A 22766-nucleotide genomic window follows, 5' to 3' on the forward strand; every position below is an offset into this window, starting at 1 on the left:
GGGAAGCCGGGAGCTCTGCCCCCGGGCTCCAGCCACCCCCAGCTGCCCCGAGGGACGGGGCATGTGGAGGGCCAGCCCCAAGTCTGCCACCGATGGGGGGGTGGCTCGGGGTCCCCCCGCCCCTTGACTCCCCAGGCTGCAGAAGGACCCAGCTCCCATTGCCCTGCCCCGGCCCCCGCTGCCCCTCGCTCCCTGGCCAGGCACCCCTGCGCTGGGTGGGAGCCCCCCAGCAGGGTGGGTGCTGATGCACTGAGCACCCAGCTGAGCCATTGCAGGGGGACAGCCAGCGCATCCCCGCAGGGACAGCCTGGGGACAGCCAGCGCAGGGCTCAGCTCCGTGCAGGGAGCGCGTTTCTGCGGGGCACGCGGGTGCGCCTTGCTGGGAGAGGGGCCCTCAGCCCCGCCACGCGTGGCCCTGCTGCTGCCGGGCGCCCCGACGCTCCGTGCCTGCCGCCTCCCGCCAGCCTTGGGCTTTTTGGAGGCAGCGCCCAGGACCGGTCTGCTCCCCCTTCTCCCAGCGCCCGTGGCTCGGCCCCTCGCTGCCAGCGCGTGGCCGCCGTTGGCTTTGGCTTTGCCCAGTCCCACTAATTACAACCCAATTAGCGCTCCTGCAGCACGTGGCCTGAGCCAACCCCACAGCGCTTCCCCCGGCGCGGCCCCAGCACCCCAGGGCCGGCAGCCAGCACGGTAGGGAGGCAGCACCGACCCCGACAGCACCCCGGGGCGGCTACAAAACAGGTCAGTCCCCCTCCTGGCACCAGGGGACGAGGAAACGAGCTTGCAAACGCATCTGGGAGCCTCTGCCCACCTCCTCTGCGTCCCAGCACAGCGCACGCCGGGTTTTATTAAGGCCCAAATCCCCGTGCCCAGAGATGCTCGTGGAAGATGCACGTCGGGGAGCGGGGCTCTAAGGCGGCACCCGCAGCCAGCCAGAAATGTGCAGGGTACAAAGTCGTGGTGTTTAATTACTCGATATACAACAGCACGTTACGCAGCCATATGTCCCCTCCCCAAGAGAAAGAGAACTATAAAGTTTATCGAAGGATAAAAAGGAGGATCCTTCCTGTCCCGCCGCGGCAGGGCTGCCTCCCAGCCAAGCTCAGCCCCCACCGCCGGCTCCGGGCGAGGAGCGGGGACGCTTGGGGACATGCCACCCCAGCAGGTCCGGGCAAGCTCTCGCAGACGGCACATGCAGGTGAGGATGACGGCCAGCACGCAGTGCTGCCGGGGCGAAGGCAGGACACCGCGAAGTGGAGCTGCACGAAGAGTCCTTGAGGTTCAAGTCCTACCAGATAAACACAGAGACGAGGCCACTCGGGGGAGAAAGGACCGCCCCCCCCCAAATAAAACAAAGAAAACCAAACAAAACAGCAGTTGGAAGAGCCGTCCCCGGCTCATCCAGTCCCGTGCTGCCAGCCCAGCTAGCGCTTGGAGAGCTCGTGCGATAGCCAGTCCAGCCCGTCGTAGAGCCCCGTGCCCTGGGTCGCACACGTTGCCTGCACGTACCACTGCAAAACAGAAGGAGATGGAGAAAAGGGCTTCGGGCTCTGCAGATCACCAGCCCGCTGCTCCCCAGGAGCAGCCCCGCGGCCCCACGGGTCCCTCCCGCAGGGACGGGGACGGGGACGGCTCCCCGGCCACTCACGGTCCTGCTGCGCAGCGTCTGCAGCCCCAGCTTGTCGGTCAGCTCGCTCACCGCCATGGCGTTGGGCATGTCCTGCTTGTTGGCAAACACCAGCAAGACGGCATCCCGCAGCTCGTCCTCCTGCAGCTGCGGAGAGAGCGGGGACGGCTGAGCCGGGCGCTGCCGGAGGGCGGCTCTCGGTGAGCCCTCGGTGAGCCTCGGCAGCGCCGGCACCCCGGCAAGCGAGACCCGGCTTGGGCAGACCCAAAGAGCCAGGATGGCTCTCCAGCTCCTCCGCTCACCTCCAGCATCTTGGCTGCCCTCCTGCCCCCATCGTTGCCTGGAGGTCTCGGTGGCACCGGGACGCTCTCCCACGAGCCCCCGTGCCCTTCGCAGGGGGGCACGCGACCGCCATGGGGGCAGCGCAAGAGGGCGGGCACGACGCTCTCCGAACGACAGCAAGCAGGCAGCAGGCACCTGCCCGTCCCTCCTCCCCGCTCTCAGGCCGTGACACGCTCTGCTCTGCACCAGCTTCCCTCCCCAAGGACGCTCTGCCCCCCCAGGCAGCCGTGCCGGGGAGTAAATGACCCCCACCTCTCGGCTCGCTTTGGGATGTTGTCTCTGGACGCTGCCTCCCCTCCCCGTGCGCCCATGGTGCTCGGTTAGCAAAGCCCTGACTAAGTAAAGCCAGTTTTCTTGGCCATTTTTTTTTCTTGGCCATTTTTCCCCCTTGCAATTGCTCCTGATCCCTGCAGGTCCCGCTCGGCCTGGCAGACGAGTCACTGTCGGGTCCCCAAGCCCGTCCCTGGACGGACGCCCCTGGCTCCGCGTCAGGGCAGAGCAGACCCGGGTCTCACCTCGCACCCACCCAGGCGCTGCTGCAGAGCCAGGCGAGTGGGAGGAGGGCTGGGGGACACCCGCCTCCCTGCCAGACCGAATCCCCCCCATCACTCACCATCTTCTGCAGCTCGTCGGCAGACTCCTGCACTCGCTCTCGGTCGTTGCTGTCCACCACGAAGATGAGACCCTGTGGCAGAAACCAGGCTGCAGCGGGCAGCTTGCGCGGAGCAGAGGGGGGTATCCCAGGCGGGCTGCAGCACCCCCAGACCGAGGGCCAGAGCACTGCCCCCTTGCCTGCTCCTCCGCCGGACCCCTCTGCCTCACTCCCCTCTGATGGGGCGATGGGGCAAACACCCACGCCAGGTCCCGGTGCTGGGCCACCGCCCCGGGGACCGGGACGCATTCCCTGCCGCCCCTCACACGCCCCGCTCAGGCAGGATCGGGCCGCAAGCCCCGGGGAGCCCCGGGCCAGCCCCGCCGCAGCTGATGATGCCCACGTCCACCCTCCAGCTACCTGGGTGTTCTGGAAGTAGTGCCGCCAGAGGGGTCGGATTTTGTCCTGGCCGCCCACGTCCCAGACGGTGAAGCAAATGTTCTTGTACTCCACCGTCTCCACGTTGAACCCTGCGGGGGAAAAGGAGGGGCGTGGGGAGAGGGTGCCCACTGCCTCTGGGTACCGTTGAGGAGAGCCTGGCTCCATCTTCCTTACTCCGCCATGAGGGATTCGCGCCCATGGATGAGATCCCCCCGAGCCATCTCTTCTCCAGGCTGAGCAGCCTCAGCTCTCCCAGCCTCTCCTCCGATGAGAGACGCTCCCTTCATCATCACCGTGGCCCTGCACTGGACTTACTCCATTAGGTCCCTGTCTCTCCTGCGCCGGGGAGCCCAGCGCCGGACCCAGCACCCCGAGGTGTCTCAGCAGAGGGGCAGGAGCTCCTCTCCCAACCCGCTCTCAGCTCCAGCGCAGCCCAGGGGCTGGTGGCCCCGAGCCACAGGGGCACGTGCCCAGTGCTTGCTCCGGTTGCTTCCCAGCAGGACTGCCGGGACCTTCTGCCCAGAGCTGCTCTCCAACAGGCACCAGTGCCTGGGGTTGTTCCTCTCCAAGGGCGGGACTTGGCCTTCCCCCAGCTGAACTCCAGGAGGTTGCTCTCCTCATTTCTCCAGCCTGCCCGGATCCCCCCGGACGGCAGCACCACCCTGCGGTGCACAACCACCCCTGGCTCGGGCCCGGCCGCCAGCTTGCTGAGGGTGCTCCCTCCCATCACCCAGGTCACCAGTGAAGATGTTCAGCAGCACTGGCCGGCATGGTTACACCACGGGCGACCAGCCTCCCTGAGCCCTCAGCCCGTCCTCCATCGGCTTGTGGGAGACAGAATCATAGAATCACGGAATTGTTTAGGTTGGAAAAGAGCTTTAAGACCATCGAGTTCAACCGTTAACCCAGCGCTGCCAAGGCCACCACCAAACCACGTCCCCAAGCACCACATCTCCCCGGCTTTTCAATCCCCCCAGGGATGGGGACCCCCTGCCCTGGGCAGCCTGGGCCAGGCCTTGATAACGCTACGGGCGATGGTGCTGAGCACCCGCTGAAGGCTTTGCACCCAGGATCTGGCAGGACAGCAGCCTGCCCGCACGGGCGGAGCGACCTCCTGCCCACGAAAGCACCTTTCCACCCCCGGACCGGAGCCAGACCGCACCGGCGTAACGGCTCCGGCTCCGCGTTCGCCACCGCGGGGCGGGCGGAGGGCAGCCAACCAGGGCGGGAAATTCGGCTTCGCACCGGTGAATCTGTGCCGGCGCCCGTGCCGGGGACCGCAAGGGGCATTTTGGGGCGCGAGCCAGGCTCCCCGCCGGGCACCCCCCGCGGCCGTGCCCCAGCACCCCGACGGACGGGGGACAGCGGGAGGGTAACGGCTGGGCACACGGGGCACCGGGGCTCGGGAAGCGGTACCCGGGTGGGCGGCACGGCCCGCGGGATGCGGCCCTGCCCGGTGCCGGCTGTCGGAGGCAGGGTGGGGGCCCTGCCCGGTACCCGCTGCTCGACGGGGGCCCTGCCCGGTGCCGGGGCACTCACCGATGGTGGGGATGGTGGTGACGATCTCACCCAGCTTCAGCTTGTACAGGATGGTGGTCTTGCCGGCGGCGTCCAGCCCCACTGCAACCGAGAGGCGGTGTCACCGGCGCCGGTACCGGTAGGAGCCCCGGCCCCATCCCCATCCCCATCCCCCGCCCGGCCCCGCGCCGCCGCCCCCGCGCTCACCCATCAGGATCCGCATCTGCTTCTTGCCGAAGATGCGGGAGAAGATGGCGGAGACCGTGAGGCCCATGGCGGCGGCGGGAGGGACGGGAGGGACGGGACGGGACGGGAGGGACGGGACGGGGGCGGCCGCGCTGCCTCCGCGCTGCCTCCGCGCTCCGCAGGCCCCGCCCCCGCGCACCGGGCCCCGCCCCCGCGCACCGGGCCACGCCCACTCTCCGCCCCCGCGGCCACCGCCCCAGCTCCCGCACCCTCAGGCCACGCCCCTCGCTGGCACAGCCCCGCCCACCAGAACACACCCCACCCTCTGGCCCCGCCCACTGCTCCCCGCCCCTTCCGGAGGCGCCTGCGCAGTGCGCCGCGGCGGCGGGGGGGCGTCCGGCGGAAGTGACGCTCTGCGCCTGCGCGGCGGCCGCTGGCCGGAGGTAAGGCCTGAGGCGGCGCCGGCGTTGCCCTGGAGACCCCCCGGGACCCCCCGGTTCCCCCGGCCCCTCCGCCGCGGCCTCCCCTGCCCCACCGGCCTCTCCGTCACGGCCCAAAAGCCTTCTGGGACCCCCCGGGCCCGCCCTCGCCTCACAGCCCCCCACTGACTCCCGGCCCACCACAGGCCTCCCCTGACCCCCTAGTCCCCCGCCCCCTGGGCCCGTCCACCGCGTCCCCACAGGCCCCCACAGGCCTCCTCTGCCCCCTACTGCCCCCCCAGTCCCCCACCACTGCCCCCCGGGCCCCTCCCCGGACCGCACAGCCCCCCACTGCCCCCCAGTCCCCTCCCTGGCCCCCCACGGGCTTCCACCGCGGCCCCACAGCCCCCCACGGGCCTCCACTGCCTCCCCGAGCCCGCCCCCCCGGCCTCCACAGCCCCCCACGGGCCTCCCCTGCCCCCCCACTGTCTCCCTGCCCCCTCCCCTGGGCCCCACAGCCCCCCATTGCCCCCCGGGCCCCCACTGCTCCTCTGGGCCCCTCCATCGTGGCCCCACAGCCCCCCGCTGCCCTCCGGGCCCCTCCGCTCCAGCCCTGCAGCCCCCCTGCCACTGCACCACAGCCCCTTTGCCTCAGCGGCTGCTCCCAATCCCCCCCTGGTCCCACTGTGTCCCCACCCCACCCTGTCGTGCTCCCCTCCTGTGACTCCTCCGGCCCCGGGTGCTGGCACCCCAGCCCGCTGTGACAGGTCCTGTGCAGTGGAACACCCCCCACCCCCCGCCATGACCTGCCCTGGGGACCCCTGACAGCCGGAGCCCCGCACCCAGAGCTGGCGGTGGGCGATTACCCTCACGGCAGGCAGCCGTGCTGCCAAGGGACAAGTTAAGAGATTGTTTCTCTTGAACAGTAAAAGTTTATGGATGTAAACCCCCCTGGCTGACCGGAGGGGGAGCGGATATTGCCGTACGAGGCCTTAAAGTATTTTCTCTGGCTCTGGCTGAGAAGCTTGAGGCATCCGAGTCGTAGCAGGACCGTGTTTCCCCTCAGAGCCCTCACTACCTGTGCACTGAGTCCTGCGGCCCCTGGGGTGTGCGGGCGCTTTGCGGGGTTCAGCGCATGGTGACAGACGCGTTGCGGAGTCGTTAACCGCGCGGGGTCCTGGGGGGGCGCGGGGTGGTGGTCCTGCTTGGCCGCGGGCTCCTGCCGATCGCAGATGTGTCTTTGCTGCTCGTTTAGCCTTTGTGCTGTTCTTCTCCTTTCAGATTGCATGAATCATGGAGAAGTTTGGCATGAACTTTGGAGGTGGCCCGAGTAAAAAAGATCTTCTAGAGACTATTGAGTCGCAGAAGAAGCAGCTTCTTCAGTACCAGGTTCGGCTGAAGGATGTCGTCAGAGCGTACAAGAGCCTGCTCAAAGAGAAGGAGGCCTTGGAAGCCAGCTTGAAAGTATTGTCCGTGTCTCACGAGGCAGATATTGGCTTGGGCGGCGCTCAGCCTGCGTCCGTGGCTAGCTCCAGCTCTTCCTTTGCCGACTCTGCTGATGACAGGAGCTCGGTTCACAGCGAAGATAGCGTGGGGACAGCTACCAGTGCAGACACGGCTGCCAGTCTGGCCAGTACCAAGGGTGAACCAGGGCCTGAGGACGATAAGCTCGCGGCCACCACTTCCTCTCTTAAATCAGAAGAGACGAGCGGTTCGGAGAGCGGCATCAGCACGAGCAGCGGGGATGCGTCGTCTGCTGCTGGCGAGGCTGATAAAAGAGTGCTCCAGCTGAAGACCCAGCTGGCCACCTTGACCAGCGCTCTGTCGACAGTGACGCAGGAGAAGTCCCGCATGGAAGCCTCTTACCAAGCAGACAAGAGGAAGATGAAGCAGGACCTGGATGACGCCATTAAGAAAGCAGAGGACGACACCGAGAAGTTGGAGACGGAGCTGAAGTCTGTCCAGGAACAGCTCGCCGAGACCAAAGCCCGCCTGATCACGCAGCAGCACGACCGAGCCCAGGAAGAGAGCGACCACGCTGTTATGCTGCGAGAGCTACAGAAGCTGCTGCAGAACGAGAGGACTCTGCGCCAGGATGCAGAGCTGAAGCTGGAGGAGACGAGGGAGGCGTTGGCCGGGAGGGCGTGCATGGCTGAGCGCGCGGAGGGGTACGAGCTGCAGATCAAGCAGCTGAGCCAGGAGGTGGAAGACCTGAAGAGAGAGCTGCGAGCTGTTCAGGAGGAGAACAACAAGCCAGACCCCCGCCTGCAGGATCTGCAGGAGGAGATGGCCAGCCTTAAGAACCACTTCCAAGTGCAGCTGCTGCAGGAGATGAGGAAGGTAATTCCCTGTCTGGGCAGGGTTTGAGGCTGGAGGAGCACAAATTCCCCTTCCCAGTCCCGCAGAGTCTGAGAAGTTTGAAATCAATGAGAACATCGTGGCTTTGATGGGTGGGATGGTAGTCCCTGAGGAAAATAGAAGCTGTTTGCGATACAGCGTCTAAGTCGTTAATCAGAGGGTGGTGACCGTGGGATTTGGGAGGCGGTTACACGGTGACTGTCCTCCACGGTGTCATTTGGTTCTGAACGTGTTACCGCCTGGTGTGGCAGTGGCTGGGCTTGGGAGGAGAGGCCTTTGCTCTGACCCACGATGGCCGTGAGCGTGGTCTTGTCTCATAAAGCACGTCAGTGCGACGCAAGGCACAGTTACAGGAGCTGGTAAAAGGAAATACCTCCTGCCGGACCTTCTTCAGTGAAGCTGGAGTGCTCTAGGGAGAGAAGCAAGGTAAATACAGGAGAAGGGCTCTAGCCCGTGCACAGGCAGGGGGAGGGCGAAGAGCGAGAAAGAGGGATGTGGTGGAGAAGAGGAACCCGTGTGGCTCTGCGGGTTGTGGGGCAACGCGCTCGGGGGTTGGCATCGGGGCTTTGGCACCAGTAACCGAATTTGCACCTGGAAACTCACTGGAATGGGATCCTCCTCATCTCCTTGCAGTCTGGAACAAGTTTTCTCCTTTCTAATCTGAAGCATCAGGCTGATTTCGTGCAATTTGCCCCTTTTTTGGAAGTAGTCTGTAACAGCTTCTCTCTGACCAAGGCGAAGGTGGCCTGACCCTGGCTGTGCTGTAGTTCCCGAAGGTGATTGCTGCCGTTGTCCAGGGTATTTATCAGTCAGTCAGACCTCCCTGGCTGTAACAACTGGGAACACCGGGTGGTTGCTGTAGCTGCTCAGAAACCGGTGAATTATATTAATATCAGTGCGACCAAGCATAGCATTTAAGTAAATTGCAGTTAGATGTATGAAGGCACGCGCACGTTTTAAAAAAATCCTGTAGCAGATTGTGACGTGAGTTTGCTGCTTCCCACCCCCCCGCACACCTACAGCAATGCAGATAATGCTGCTAACAGGAGCTCTGCAGAGCAGGGAACAAAAGCAAAAATGCCTTGAGTTTACTTTGTCCCAAACCAAACACATATCCAAAAAGGCAATTCCGTGTGGTGGCTTGTTTAGGATTCTAGGGGAAAGGATGGCCCTGCGCTTGTTCGGAGTTCAGCAGAGCAGAATTAAGCCCCCGTGTCCGCCGCAGACCTCCTGCCCAGTGTTGAGCTAATCTAACCCTGCCGTGTCTCTCTGCTCTCAGACTGCGCAGGCAGAGGAGCAGCTCCGCCAGCACGCCCAGATGGAGGAGCGGCGAGTGGCCGACTTGGAGCACCAAGTCTCCGAAGCGTCAGAACTACTTGGCACCTACGAAAAAGCCAAGCAGAAAGACCAAGTGGTCATTCAGAAGCTAAAGGACCGCATCGTACAGTTGGACCTGGAGAACAAAACCCTGGCCATCGCTGCCTCCAGCCGGTCCCCCGTTGATATTCACGTAGAAGAAGCCAATCTTGATGTTAATGTTCTAAAGGATAAAATGGAGAAGCTGAAGAAGCTCTTGCAGGCAGCAGCTAAGAAGAGTCAGCCCGCTCTGGACATCGAGAAGCTGTGTGAGCTGGAGCTGCCAAAGGGCAGCGAGGCTGGGGATGGCGAGAAGGCCACTGCTTTGTACTATCAGCAGGAGCTGAAGCAGCTGAAGGAAGAGTTTGAAAGGTACAAGATGAGGGCGCAAGTGGTTCTCAAGAACAAGTCGGCCAAAGACGGCAATCTGGCTAAGGAACTGGAGGAAGCTCAAGAGCAACTGGCTGACCTGAAAGAGAAATACATTGTGCTTCAGCTGTCCTCTGATGAAATGGAGAAGCAGCACCAGCAAGACATGGAAGCCAAGAAGCAAGAGTTGTCCCAGCTGCAGCAAATTCATAGGCAGGAATTAGAGCGATGCCAGCTGGACTACAGGGAACGGGCGCTGAAGCTGGAGGAGGAGATGCACAAACAGCGGGACCGAGCGCTGGCGGTGCTGGCAGAAAAGGACCAAGAGCTGGAGCAGCTGAGATCTGTCACGTTGCCTTACGGGCTTCAAGGGTCCAAAAACTACCTAGCGCCAGGGAGCGACGCTGCTAGCAGTGACTCACCAGGTAATGATTCCTCAGAGATTCTCCCCCAGGCTCTTCATCTCTCCGCCAGCAGTGAGCCCACCTTCTTCTTGTACGCAGAGCAGCTGGCTCGCAAAGAAGTGGAAATTGTAGCGCTGAGGAAGCAGAAGCACAAGCTGGAAATGCAAGTTCACCAGCTCCAGGAGAAAATCTTGGTTGAGCAGGAGAAGCACCAGGAAGAGGTATCCGCACTGCAAAGCGAAATCGAGAAGAATTTCAGAGATAAGAGCAGGGAGGGAGCCAACCTGGAATACCTCAAGAACATTGTCTATAGATTTTTGACACTGCCGGATTCCCTTGGCCGCCAGCAGACTCTAACGGCCATATTGACTATTCTGCATTTCAGCCCAGAAGAAAAGCAAACTATTACGAAACAGTCGGCTTACAGCAGCTGGTGGCTTTCTGGGAAGAGATGAGGTGGTAGCTTTTATTCCTGACTGCTTTTGCGTAGCAACACGTTTCTGATGATTAACTAAGACCACTTCGCTTGTGGCGTAACCTCTTTCCAGCCGTGCGATGGAGCAGGGAGCTTTCAGCAAAGAATTGGGCTTAAACCAGTGCTCTTAGCACTAACTTGAAGCAGAATTGTGCCAACTGTTCCACTAGGATCGCAGTGCTCTCTTGCTCTCTGGTGTGAGAAGTTGCTCTGAGTTGGAACTTGATTTAAAAAAAAAAAAAAAATTGAAGATACTGATGCTTTTTTAAACACAATTTAAAATAATCCCTACCTGTCAGGCGTAGGGTGAGGAGCTCCATTAGAGTGGAGCTTGCGTGTGTCTTCAAACGCCAGACAGGCTTGTGCCTCAAAAGATTTAAAGGCCGGGGGGAAGCACTTAGCAGGGTGCTAAAATAACATAAGACAAAGAGCTGAAAGCCTGCAAGAAGGATGTGTCTTAACTACCAGCATCATCCAAATGCAAAAAACCTTGAGCAATTTCTCAAAAGGTTTTTTTTTTTTACCTAGAGCCAAATTTATACCGGTGGATACAGCAGCTCCTCGTAGCACCAGGGGCCGTCCGACGGCACAGCGTGTTACGGCGTGCTCTCGTTACTGGCCAGGGATTCTCTCTGCCGTTATCCCGGGAAGGCGGAGAGATCCTAAGGATTTCACAGTTTGAATCCTTGTAACTGCAGTGGTGCAAGCAGCGATTCCCCACCGGTGTCGCACCAGCAGCTGCTACGCAGCAGGTCTTTCAGAGCAGATATCTGAGCTTTCTGACCCTGTTTGAGATGGGGACCAGGGTGGTGCAGAAAGCCAAGGGGGGAAAGGCTGAACTGGGCACATCGACCCTTCAGCAGTCATTTTCTCAGCATTTGGGAGTTTTGGTGAAGCTTGGGTGTTCCGCAATGTTGGTTTTGGGAACAAGGCGTTGCTCCTGCTGGGATCGAAGCAGCGAGCAGCAGCGAGGGGCAGAGGATCGCAGCGCCGGGGGCTGCGGGAGCCCTGGGCTCGCAGTAAGCCCTGGGCGAGGGTGAGGAGCTGGCCTGCTGCTGCACAGGCCCTGAGGTTCTTGCCTAACTTCCCTGCGAATTGGTGAGCGTGGCAGGAAGGAAGCCAAAGCATTTTGAAACACCTCTGGCTTTGGTGGACCGCTGGCACGCCTGCGCTTTGCAGTTGTGCTCCGGATCTGCCGGCTCCTGCTTGGACCCAGAACGACCGAGCTGAAAGCCCTGGCTCGGTGGGAGACGGCTGTGACAGGCGTTTTATGAACGGTTGCGAGACTAAAACCAGAGCGTGTGTTTTGAATATTAGTGGGCTGTGTGAGAAGGGTCGGGGCCCCGGGGAGCTGCGGCGTGCAGCTGTGAGCGCGCTGGGGGAGCTGCCCGCTCCTGCCCCGGGCCGGGGAGGGCAGCTGGCAGGCTCGGTGCGAGGCCAGCGCTGGCACGAGCAAGCTCCTCTCTCCTCTGCTGTGGTAGGAACCTGACCTTTCCGTTGGTTGTTTGAGCTCTGCGCTCGGGTGCCTGGGGAGCTGACCGGCTGGAGACGGGGAAGGCGCTGTTTCAGCCTCAAAGCCCGTGTTTTCAGCGGTCGAAGGGCTGGGGCAGCGGCTGGCTTCACCCTGTTGCCTTCCCCTCGCCTTCCGTCTCCCCCCCTGCCAGGTTGGTGGTTGAGACAAGGGAAGCAGCTGCCCGTCTGGAGGGACGGACTGGGTCCCTGGGGATCTCCCCAGCCGGTCCCCTGGGTGCTGGGGCCACTAGAGGGCACCCACCAGTTGCCCAGTCCCCAGGGACGGCGGTCTTAGGGTGCAGCATCCCTCCCGCTGCAGCCGCCCCCGGCACTGCCAGGGCCTGCTCCCCTGGGACGGGACCTGGCTCTGAAAAGTGACGCACAAGGAAAGCAGCAAGTGGCACGAGCGGGCTCGGCCGCGGTCCTGGCTGGCCCGCGTGGCCGGGGGAAACGCTGCACCTCGGGGGCTTCGGGCTCCGCAGGTGGGAGAGGTTCTGCGGGGTCAGCAGGGCGGATTTCTCTGTCCAAAACGCTGTCTGCTGCAGTGCACTGCTCCTGAGCTCTGGGGCAGGGGGCTGATGCTTTCCGTAACGGAGGTTATGCAAGGTCAGGAGAAAAAACCGAGGGCGCCAGCTATTGTGTGCGCAGCGCTGCCCGTTGGCGTTATCCGAAATGGGAAGGAGCGTCTCTGCGAGGCCGGAAGAGCGGTGCTGGCTGGATCTCCTGGAAAAGCGCCCGTCGGGAAGTGTTTGTGCTGCTGTTTCAATGGTCACTACTCTCTTAAAACCAGGGAGGGACGTTTTGCTTCCAGAGATGTTGGGTGGTTGCCTGCAGCCCTGGGAACCGGCTACTCCTGGCTCTGCTTTTGCTGAAGCCTCTAGAGCTTTCTCATCCACGTAGGCAAAATCGCGCTTGAGTTTTGTTTTCGTGCACCTGCTTTGTTTTTAATTAAAGCTTGGCTACTGAAGCACAACTTCCCAGTCCCAGAGTACAGGGAAGGTGTCTGTAAACATGGGCATTAAGTCTTGTTTTAACAGTCCCCAGGCTTCTCCCGAGTCCTGGAGCCGAGTTAACAAGCGGGTTGGTTGGGCAGCTCTTCGGGAGGGAGCTGCTGCGCCGCTGGGCAGTGCCGGTGCCTTCGGCAGCTCACGCCGGCTCGGCCGGGTTGATGAGCCGTTGCTGCTCCGGCCGGACGAGCCCCGCGGCTCAGCACAGGTACGTGCTGCTCGCTCTTGAATGCACGGTCCTTGCACGGCTGCAGCTTTGCAGCTGCTCTCGTACCCGCACGTGCCCCGGCACACGTGGCGAGGCCGGCGCAGCGCGCGCTGTTTTCCTCGCAGAGGAAGCGGGCGCCGAGAGGCGGCAGGAGCTGAGCGGGGCTCCCCAGCCACCGCACCCTCCCCGCCTCCCAGCGTCTCGGCGCGGGGAGCCAGAGGCTGCGAGCGCCTCTGCAATTCAGGTGCCTGGGCCGTGCGGAGAGCTGCAGCAGCCGAGCAGGATGGCGTCCGGTCCCCTCAGCGCCGTGCCAGCGGTCCTTGTCCTGTCAGCGGCCCAGTTCCCAGGAGCCCGCTCCACAAATCCCACCTTGCTGAAGGCAAGGGCAGTGCTCCGGCTAACGCAACCCTTGGTGCCAATTTCTCCTCAAAAAAATCCTCAGGGAAAACGTGCCCCGGGCGGGACCTGCGCCTGCTGGAGGTCGCGGGAGGGGATGACAAAGCCAAGCCGTCGGCGGTTCCCTGTGCTGGCGTGGACGTTGCCTCTGCGCGGGGGCCAGGCCGAGAGCATCGGCAGTCGGTCCCACGCGGGATCCATGTGCTGCTCTGGTGGAGAGAACGGGATGGAGATTGGAGAGTTGGTTCCAGGGAGCGTTTGGTCTTGGGCTCCTCGGCTTTGATGCAGTTGTCGACGATGCGAGTGTTGGCTCAGCCAAGAGATCTGCTGAGAAGAGCCTGGTCTCTGGTCCCGATTTGGAAAGCTTGAATCAAGCGGTGCCTCTGAAACCACAGGCGTTGCTCAAAATCTTACCCTGCGGGAGCCGTTCCCACCACGGCTGAGGGCGGTGATGCCTCCTCCTGCTTGGGCTTCGCTGCGCAGGCTGAGGGGATCCCTGGCCTCCCTTTGCCCCGTGCGCTTCTGGAGGGGCCTCTGGAGAATGAAGTAACCCAGAAGGGATCCCAGGGGGGTTCGTGAGGGTGGGCAGCCGCAGCAGGACCGACTCTGCTCGCCCAGGAGCACCGTGGCGCTTCCCCGCCCGCAGCTCTGGATTCCTCCTGTGCTCCTGGGCAGGAAAAATTGCCAGCCAAGCTGGAGAGGAGGACGGCGGGGAGGTCGCAGCAGCCGCAGTGATGGTGAGGAGGGGAACAAAGCGGGTTCCAGCTGCGGAGCCGCGGCTCCCCCGCAGCTCTTATCCCTACCCCTTCTTCCCTCAGACCTTCCCCCACGTCCCTCCCTCTTTCATCTCTTCATTCAGCCAACACCCTCCGAAATAAACCAAAAACCCCCTGTTTGAAGCGTAACTCTGCTGTTTGACCTGTGGTTTGAGTGGTGAGCCGTGCGTGGGCTGGCTGCCGGCGTGCACTTGTGCAGCGCTTTGCCCCGGCCCCGCTGCCGCAGCCGGCAGGGCTGGGCGCTGCCGCGCTTTGCCGGACTGCAGAGCCTCTTGCCCACGGCGCTGGCGTCTGCCGGAGCCACCAGCCCTGGCTGCACAGCCCGGCTGCGGTGTTCTCTGCTCTTGCAAAAACTGTGCTTGACCAGATGTAAAAAAACTCCATTTTTTTTGGCTTGTGAATTTGACCTGTTCTTGCCGTTAGGTCATGGGGGAACGTGAGCGTCCCTGGAGCTGCGGGTGCGGCACCACGGCGGGGTGCGCGCGGCCCCGCTCTGCCTCGGGGACGGTGCCAGGTGCCACCTGCGATGGGCAGAGGTGCTGCGTTCAAGCATGAAGAAAACGTAGAGGGAAGGTTGGGTTTGCTGGGTTTCGGTGATCCTTGTCCGCACACGAGTGAACGTGTACGGCAGAGTGGTTATTGCTAGGACCCGGTGGGTCTAGGCTGGGCCTGGACGGTACCGGGCATTGCTTGGCCCGGGGGGGTGTTTGCTGGCTTGTCAGAAATCCCTTCATTTTGAAATTATCAAAAAATTACCAAACCCCTTGATTTCCTGAGGTCCCTGTGCATACGGGAACGCAAATGCTCTTTGTCCCTGAGCCTTCGGGCCTGTGCCTGTGCCGGTGCGTGGCTGCGGAGGGGTTTGGCGCTGCGAAGTGCCCGGCTCGGCCCCGCTCCCTGGGGAGCCTGGCCCGGTGTCGCGCGAGCACCCCCTCCCCGCGCTGGGTACGTTTTTACCGGCGTTTCGTGCCTGTCTCCGTGGCCGTGTGCCAGCTCCTGCCGAAGGCCGCCCTCTCGATAAAGGTGCAGCCCCTTCCTTTGCACCGCGGCTGAACCCTGTGTCGTCGGGGGCCGCGGTTGCCCTCCCCGACGTGGCAGCAGCCTGCGGGGTGGCTGTCCCGGCTGCACCTCTCCCCGCTCCAGCAGCCGTTCTGCTGCTGGTGTGTGCTTTCCTTCGTTCCCTTCCTGCTGCAAGCAACCGGAGGGGCTGCGTCATGTCCGCGTCCTGCAGAGGCACCTGCACTGAGCCCTCCGCTCGCCCCAGCCCCGGCCTCCTGGTGTTGGCGGAGCAGCCGTCCCGCAGCACGCTGGCACAGTCTGCATCTCGGCACTGGCCGGGGCTCTAGGGCTTCCTCTGCCCTGCTGACCCTTTTCCTGTGCCTCAGTTTCCCCTTTTAGCAAGGAGAAGTCTGCCTGCACCTGTAGCGGCAGATGTGGGGATGCCTGTCGCTGCCTGCAGGCGCTGGCTTGCAGCAGCTCGGGGGCACAGGGGATGGAGAAGGGTGCAGCTCGCGGCTGCACCCCCGGGAAGCTGCGTCTCGTGCTGCGTTCTCGCTCCCCGGCGTGCAAGACGGAGCTGCGAAGGAGGCTGCCGTGCGTCGGCCCGGGCTCCGCCAGCACGACGGGCTGATCCCCTCCCTGCTCGCAGGGCTTGCGCGTAGCAGCCTGCACGCCCCTGGGGAAGCTCCTGCCGCCCCGGCCGGGCAGGTTCCTCCGGCCGTGTCCCAACAGAGCTGCTGTGGAGCTGCTCCGGTGCAGCCGTCCGGACCCCAGGCTGCGCCCGGTGCAGAGAGGGGACGGGAAGGCTCCCAGCTCCGAGCTGCCCGGCCATGGCGGATGAAGAGGAACACCCGTCGGCTCTCTCGGATAACCAGGTAAAGGCGTGTGCGTGCAGGAAACCCTCTGCAGAGACCTGGGAAAGCCGCTGCCAAACGCTGCAGACCCTGTTCGGGCCTCCCCTGCGGGCCCTGGCTGAGGGGGCTTCCCCACGCCGGAGACGGGGGCCAGCGCTGCGGGGGTGCTGCAAACGGCGGCCACGGCTCCGGCAAAGGGGTCCCAGCCGCCCGGCCCAGGGCTCTGCAGGGGGGCAAAGCTGGCTGGGGCCTGAGCCACGCTTCCCGGGGCGGCTGCTCCTGCTCCGCTGTCTCCGCCTGACTCACCGGGCCCTGGGAGCCGTCCGGCTCCGGCGGTCGTGCCGGTTCCTCTGTGGCAGCCCCACGCCGCACTGTCTGGGAGCCGCTCTCAGCAGCACGGCCCGGAGCGGGACGCGGCTTCTTGGCGCTCCCCAGCCCCGGGTGAGGGAAACCCAGGTGCTGGGGTGAGGCGAGCTCAGGAGGGCGCAGCAGGGAAGCCCCCTCGTGCAGCCGCCACCGAGGGGCCCGTCCCGTGCAGCAGCACCACGGGGCTGGCGAGGAACCGGCCGCTGGCCCCACCACTTTGCCGGCCACCAGCAAAGCTCCAGCCCCGGGGCACAGCCTCCTGGGGAAGACGCCTTTTTTGCCTTGGCGCTGTTCGCTCCGCGGTGACACACGGCACCGGCCGCCCGCCGCTGCTTCGGCCAGGGATGCCCGAGGGAGCGAGTCCGGCCGTGCCTGGGCTCCCGCGCCGTGGGGCAGCCGAGGCTCCCGCTGTGGCCCCGCCGCAGGGCGCCCGTGCTCCTCGATCTCTCTCCCTCAGGTCTTCGTGCTGACGTGCATCTACCTGCCGGCCTCGCTGCTGAGGTGGGTTCTGCTCCCGGCCCTTCGGCCATGGCCGAGCCCTGCGGTGCTGGGGGGAGGCCGCTTGTCTTACCCGCACCCCGCAGCTCGCTCCGTCCCCGAACCTGGGGCGTGGGAACCCGGCCTCGCCCCAGCGCGGGTCTCTGCCCCGTCCCGTTGCCTTTGTGGGGAGGGGAACCCCCCACCCTACCCCATCCCCGTGCCGGCCTCTGCCCGTCTCGGGGGAGGCTGAGCACAGGATCCCCACCGGGAAGGGTTCAGCGGGAAGCCACCGTGCTGAGGCTTCAGCTCTGCTCCGCCGGGACGTTAACCGCCGGCCCCGTCTCTTCCAGCCTCCTGGGCAGTGGATCGGTCCTCGCCGTCACCGCCCGGCGGAGGCGATGCTGCCACATCCAGGTGAGCGCCGCCGGCTCCCGGGGGTGCAGGGACAGGTTTTGGCCCCCGCTAAACCCGAGGCAGAGCCAGGCCAGCACCACTGCAGCAGGGCTTAAGACACAGTGGGGCAGGAGATGCAAGACACTCGCACCAGCCCCCCCTGAGAGCAGCCGGTCCCAGCTCCGCTCCCGGCCAGCCTGGGGAGGGACGTGGCCGCGGCAGCCCTGCAGAGCCGGGGTGATGCTGCCAGCCAGGGCTAATGCCGTGTCTCGTCCCCCAGCTTCGCCCCCTTTTCCTCCTCGCCCTGGCAGATTTCCTGGCCGCCGCTGCGCTGCTGAGCACGGCCACCATCCAGCTGCTGCCGGCCCCGCTCTTCATCCCGGCGTACGCTGCCTGCCCCTACGGGCTGATGCTGGCCACGGTAAGGGGGTCAGCGCGCAGCGTGGCTCACGCCAGAGCTGAGACCCGTCTGCGGGCTGGAGCGTCCCCAGGGAAGTCCCGGGGCGATGAACTATTTCTCCTACTGAGAAATGGCTCCTGTTCCCCCTGTCACTGTCCTCAGCCACCAAGGCTGGTTCCTTGGGGGAACGTGCCCAGCCAGTCAGGCAAGCGCTGCGTCCCCCCTGCCGCGTCCCACTCGCCCACGCCGTGCCCTGCCAGCAGCTCCGCGATGGCGAACCCGAACGCAGCCGCTCGCGTGCGCCAGAGCAAAGCAGAGCACGGCTCTTCCCGCTGCGGGCGTGCTCGCCCCTGCGTCCCCAAACTCGCCCAGCGCCTGCGGCTCCACCAGCTCCTCTCTGCCCTGCCTGGCGCACGGACCCGCAGCGGCCGTGCCGCTTCCCTCTGCCCCCAGGCTCATTCTGCTGGCGCCGGGGCCTTTGCCTCAGCCACGCACAGGGACAGGGACCAGGAGGGGCTCAGCAGCGCGGGGCCAGCTCTGCTCCGCTTTGCACGTATCGGCCTGCCTGGTTGCATAGCGCACAGGGTGACCATCACCGCGGTTGCAGGCCTGCTGTCAGGACACAGGGACAGAGCCACCTAGAGCCCAGCACGGACAGATGGACCTGGGTGGTCAGTGCTGCCTGCAGCTGCCTGTCCTGATAAAGCCGCCGGCCAGAGCGGCCGCCCGTCCCCCTCCCCGGGGTGGCGCAGGGACGGGCTGCGTGGCCGCTGCTGGCGCAGCTCTGCCGGGGCACGGGAGGACGTCGGGGTGCAGGGCGCGAGGAGGGAAGGGGGACGGTGCCCTTGGGGCGCTGGGCGCAGCAGGAGCCCGCTCTCCCTCTCCTCTCCCAGACTTTCTACGCGGTCTCGTTCCTGATGGTTGTTGTCTACGCGTACGAAGCCTACCGCACCGTCCACGGCTGGAGAGCCTGGCACGTGGCAGCTCTGCAGGTTGGTGACCCCCAGCCACGGTGCAGCCGAGCATCACCCTTCCCACACACGGCCGCCCCGGCCCTGGGAGGACCCGAGAAGCAGCGGGGGGATCCGAGGGCAGCCCCTTTCCCTGGGCAGTGGCTTCCCTGCGTCCCGGCAGAGCGGGGCTGGAGCCTTGGGCTGCTGCGAGACCTGCAGCCCCGGTCACCGGCGGTTTCCTCCCTGCAGGAGAGGAGCCGGTGCCTGGAGAGCGCGTGGCAGGGGCTGCCCTACATCCTGGCCTGGTAGGTGCCAGCCACCGGCCCCGGCCCCCTCTCCACCCCGAGCAGGGCTGCGGCACAGCGCCTGCCCTCCCGGCTCTGCCCAGGACGGGATGGATGCGCTCACCTCCGCCTCTCCCTGCAAGGCTGGTGCCCTCGCTCACGCTCCTGGGACAGCTGATTGCCCGCGGCACCTCCCTCACCGACATCGTGCCGAAACCCATCGAGCCCGGCGTGCTGTGGAAAGGAAACCGCTCCCACGAGACCTACAGCCTTTACTGCTCCAGGTACAGCCCCGTCCCACCACCCCGACCCCCGGGGGAGCCGGGGGTGGGCGCCCCGCTCCCTTCTCAACGGGCTCGGGCACGCCGCAGCTCCTGCAGGGGCCACCGCTGTGCGGTGAAGGCTTTGGGGCAGGGGACGAAATCAAAAACTGCCCCAGGGACAATGCTGGGGTGTTAGGGGACGGCCACCAGCGTCCTCTGTCCTTTCAGCTGCCTGCTCCTCATCCACCGTGCCCAGGATGTCTGCTACGAGGTGAGCGCTGCCGGGCGCCCGTCCATCCCGCTCTTCCCTTTCCCCACCCAGCAGACACCACTGCCCGGGCCGCCAAGGGCGGGTGGGCTCAGGAGGACGCTGGGAAGGCAGCGGGGCCGCGGGGCGTGGGCAGGTGCTGGCAGAGGGACGGGGCAGGGGTGCTCCTGCTCGAGCAGAGGGGCCCGGCCCCTGTGGAAGGAGCCGCTCGGGGCAGGGCTGGCCCCTGGCCCCGCTGATTTCCCACTGCCTCTCAAGTACGTAGGTAGGAAGGACGTGGGCCTGGAGGGGAAAATCTTCTTCTTCTTCTACCTGCTGCTGGTGCTCAGCTGCTGCACGGTAAGCCACGGCACGGCGGGGCGAGCACAGGGTCCGGCCGCCGCAGCCAGCGCACCCCGGCTGACGCCGCTCCCGCCGCCCAGCTCCTGTACCGCAGGGTGAAGCTCTGGTGCCGGAGGAATGCCGCGACACCCTTGCTGACCCTGGAGAAAGACGGCTTTGCAGGCAGGAGCATCCGCAGCGTCAGCAAAGTCTCTCACTACTTCCAGCTGGTTTTCCTGCTCTGCTGGGCACCAGGCAAGTCGGAGCGGGGATGCCCTGCGGCCCCGGCAGGGAAGAGCCACCGCAACTCCTGCTCCAGCCCCTTTCTTCCCGGGCTGAGACAGCGCCCAGGTCCAGGACAAACGGCTTAGGCTGAATAACTGCAAAGCCTCCGGGTGTCTGTAGGACCCCGTGGCTGGGCAGACCCGAAGGAGAGGACAGCCGGCCCCCGTCACCGCCGCTGAGTCCGACCGGCGGCTGGGTTCGCCCGCCTGCTCTTACAATGACAGGATTTTCCAGCCGCGTTTCCCGAGCTGGAGGGTGGCTCGTGTTTGACGGGCCTGCTTTTTAGCAATATCGCATCCCTTGGGGGGCCCGTTTATGCTTTCAGCCTTACAGAAACCTGTGGCAATGAGTTCCCCGAGGCCCTGGGCAGCGCCGGGAAGGCCCTGGTTGTACACACGCGTCCTTGTCCTACGTAGAGCCCTGTGCCATGGGAAATGGGCTGTGACAGGGGAAGGGCATTTGCCACTCGGAGAGGGAAAAACTGGATGAAGCACTGTCAGAGAGAGGGAGACCGAGGAGTGTCCTTTTGTCTTCCATCCGCAGCCTTCCTCCTCACCCTCCTCTCCTTCACCAGCATCAGACCTGCCTCGGTCTTTGTCCTCTACGTTGCTGCGGTAAGTAAAGACCTGTTTTCACTCCGCAGCTGGGACGTTTGTCCCCATCGGACGTGTGCGTGGTGGACGGGGGGGCTGTGAGAGCTGTGGTGCTGCCGCCGTGCCGCAGCGGCAGGGCTGCGGGAGCCGGGCGAGAGGAGCGGGAGCACACCGGTCCCTGCCGACCAGAGCGATGCCTCCGCGGGCAGGGCGAGCTCTGCGGGTGCTGCCAGCCCGCGCCGGTGACACCCAGCCAGGTGCCCCCCGGGATGGGCGCAGGGCAAAGGCCCCGGCTCGCTGGCGGCAGCCCCGGTCCCAGCCCGGCTCTGCCGGGGCTCTCACCCCCGGTTTGGCGTTGCGCTCCGCCGCTCTGCCCAGGTGTTTCCCTTGTTTGAGCTGAGCACGCCAAGAGGAAAGCCGGCTCCCGGCTCCCTGTGTCACCCTGCCCGTGCACTCACGCGGGCCGATCCCGCGCGGCTCCTCTCCGGCGTGGAGAGGGCGATGGGGTTTGCAGCGCTGCTGCGGCGCAGGGCGGCCCGGGGGCAGGTAAGGGCAGCGCTCGCCGCTGCTCCCTCTCTCGCAGGCCTTGACCGTCTCCCTCCAGGGCTTTCTGCACAGTTTGGTCTACGGCTGGCTGAGGCAAAACTTCCGTCAGCAGGCGGTGGGCGAGAGACCCTGCCTGCAGCACCGCCGCGGCCTCAAGGCTTTCTACGACGAGTCCCTGGGGGCCGTTCCCTAGGCTGCCGCCTCGTCCCAGTGCCTCTGGGCTGCCCAAAGCCTCGGCGGGATTTGCGCATTCCCGGCAGTTCCCCGCGGCCCGTCCGTAGCCGGGCAGGATCTCCCTGGACTCGGAAAGGTTCCGGCGAGGCGCAGGCAGCGCCGGGCGGATTTCTGACAGCGGCGGGGGGCTGCGGCGGCTCTGCCCCGGTGGGAAGCCCACCCGTAGCCCCTCGCTGCTGGAGGCAGCCCGACTGCCCAAGCCCACGCGCCGCACAGGAGCTGGAGCACGGGCGATGGGACGGGGGCTCTCTGGAAGGAGGCTGCCCCGTTCTGCCCACCAAGGCCTGGGCTGTCGGCGGCAGCAGGGCTCTGCAGGCTCGGGGCATTCAGGTGCCGTGGGAGGAGGCTGGTGCCACGCAGACAATTTGGCAACCCCCAGAGCTTCCAGCAACTGCACAGCGACTGCGAGGATCCCAGGGAAGGTGGCGGTTCTTTCTGTGATTTTGTTTGGTCTTGTTTCAGTCACGCTTTCTGCCAGAGAGCAAGCCGAGCTCCTCCGCGGGGCTCGGGAGAGGGTGCTTACAAATAAAGGTACGATGGCTGAGGTGCTCCTGGGCTTTGCTGCTGTGGGTAAGGAACAGAAATAGGCAGTGTGCCGGGCGGCTCGTGCCTCCGTCCTGCCTCGGTGCCCGGCCAAGGCCACGCCAACGGAGATGGAGCCATGGCTGGGGATGGGTCTGCCCCTACAGCCGCCTGCCAGGCCCCAGCTTCTGCACCACCGAGTTAAAATCAGCCCAAATGCTTGCTCCTGCGTCTGCTTCTGGGGCTGCGAGCGCTCAAGCGCCATCACCTGTGCAAAGGCAAACCCTCGGGGTGTTGGCGGGGCCACGCTCGCCCCCATCGTGCCATCAGCTGGCACAAATGGACACATAAAGAGCATTTGGGGACCTCCAGCCCAGGGAGAGCGGCTCAGGGCAAGAGCCAGGAGCGCCATCGGAAGCTGCCGAGGCTGGGGGCCGAGATGGGCTCAAGTACCGATTAGCAGAGGGGTACGACAGCCACGGGGTGACGGGGGCCCCCGGGGGAGCGACCGCACCGGGGAGGCGGGAGCACGGGCCGACCAGGCGCTGCCTTGGCAGTGGCTCCTTCCCCAAGTAATCCATCTGCCACCCAGCAGCGCGCCCTTTGGTGACCGCTGGGACCCCTGCGCCAGCAGAAACGGAGGTGAGGAGGGGGCGAGGGCTCCCAGTCATTTAAAAGTTGGTTATGGCCAGCAGCACAACGCAGCCATTGCTGGGGGGGACAGGGACAAGGTCCCAGGCTCTTAATACGGGCACGTGAACCAGGGCTTCCGAACAGGGCAGAGCAGAAAAGCCTGTTAGACGACGAGGGGGAAATGGACAGCGCGTAGAAGCTGAGGTAGGAAAGCGAAAAGGCTAATAACGGGTGTGATTTGCAGGAAACAGGATCTGACCTCCTTGGGAGGAATGCAAAGCTAAAAATCCATAGTCAAGAGGAATAATACCTGAAGGGGGAGGTTTGGGCTGTCGAGGAACAGCTACAGGACGCCGGGCAGATGAGCCAGCGGCGGCTGAGCACTGCAG

General features: G+C 64.7%; 3 protein-coding genes across 4 annotated transcripts; 2 read left to right on the forward strand and 1 right to left on the reverse strand.

Annotated features, from left to right (window-relative positions):
• Positions 1–1065: 1065 nt before the first annotated feature.
• ARF5 (ARF GTPase 5) lies at positions 1066–4797 on the reverse strand. Its single transcript, XM_082310611.1, has 6 exons — positions 4725–4797; positions 4539–4619; positions 2979–3088; positions 2580–2651; positions 1646–1771; positions 1066–1508 (listed from the first exon to the last, which is right to left on the reverse strand). The coding sequence occupies exons 1-6, from the start codon at positions 4789–4791 to the stop codon at positions 1422–1424; spliced, it is 543 nt and encodes a 180-aa protein (XP_082166737.1). The 5' UTR covers positions 4792–4797; the 3' UTR covers positions 1066–1421.
• A 291-nt stretch (positions 4798–5088) lies between these two features.
• Positions 5089–16371, forward strand: GCC1 (GRIP and coiled-coil domain containing 1). 2 transcript variants are annotated; one of them, XM_082310832.1, is made up of 3 exons: positions 5089–5146; positions 6404–7462; positions 8760–16371. In XM_082310832.1, the coding sequence occupies exons 2-3, from the start codon at positions 6416–6418 to the stop codon at positions 10062–10064; spliced, it is 2352 nt and encodes a 783-aa protein (XP_082166958.1). In that variant the 5' UTR covers positions 5089–5146; positions 6404–6415; the 3' UTR covers positions 10065–16371. The 2 variants fall into 2 exon arrangements, with proteins under 2 accessions (XP_082166958.1, XP_082166959.1); XM_082310833.1 differs by lacking the exon at positions 5089–5146 and adding an exon at positions 6009–6022.
• On the forward strand, positions 15791–21747 carry LOC309589759 (uncharacterized protein). The gene is made up of 13 exons (XM_082310239.1): positions 15791–15857; positions 16660–16703; positions 17033–17096; positions 17356–17496; positions 18369–18467; positions 18678–18733; positions 18856–18996; positions 19204–19246; positions 19502–19582; positions 19666–19915; positions 20136–20191; positions 20266–20463; positions 21026–21747. The coding sequence occupies exons 1-13, from the start codon at positions 15813–15815 to the stop codon at positions 21179–21181; spliced, it is 1374 nt and encodes a 457-aa protein (XP_082166365.1). The 5' UTR covers positions 15791–15812; the 3' UTR covers positions 21182–21747.
• The last annotated feature ends 1019 nt before the right edge of the window (positions 21748–22766 follow it).

Source organism: Platalea leucorodia (genome assembly GCF_965183815.1).
Source record: "Platalea leucorodia genome assembly, chromosome: 4".
Lineage (NCBI taxonomy): Eukaryota > Metazoa > Chordata > Aves > Pelecaniformes > Threskiornithidae > Platalea > Platalea leucorodia.

Excerpts from the sequence above, each read along its gene's own strand:
- ARF5 (XM_082310611.1), bottom strand. The coding sequence starts at position 4,791 with ATGGGCCTCACGGTCTCCGCCATCTTCTCCCGCATCTTCGGCAAGAAG. Across the intron at positions 2,652-2,978 it reads ACTACTTCCAGAACACCCAG|GGTCTCATCTTCGTGGTGGA; the intron begins GTAGCTGGAGGG and ends TTTCTGCCACAG. Across the intron at positions 1,772-2,579 it reads CCGACGAGCTGCAGAAGATG|CTGCAGGAGGACGAGCTGCG; the intron begins GTGAGTGATGGG and ends CTCTCTCCGCAG.
- GCC1 (XM_082310832.1), top strand. The coding sequence starts at position 6,416 with ATGGAGAAGTTTGGCATGAACTTTGGAGGTGGCCCGAGTAAAAAAGAT. Across the intron at positions 7,463-8,759 it reads TGCTGCAGGAGATGAGGAAG|ACTGCGCAGGCAGAGGAGCA; the intron begins GTAATTCCCTGT and ends CTCTGCTCTCAG.
- LOC309589759 (XM_082310239.1), top strand. The coding sequence starts at position 15,813 with ATGGCGGATGAAGAGGAACACCCGTCGGCTCTCTCGGATAACCAG. Across the intron at positions 18,997-19,203 it reads TACAGCCTTTACTGCTCCAG|CTGCCTGCTCCTCATCCACC; the intron begins GTACAGCCCCGT and ends CTGTCCTTTCAG. Across the intron at positions 19,247-19,501 it reads CCCAGGATGTCTGCTACGAG|TACGTAGGTAGGAAGGACGT; the intron begins GTGAGCGCTGCC and ends CTGCCTCTCAAG.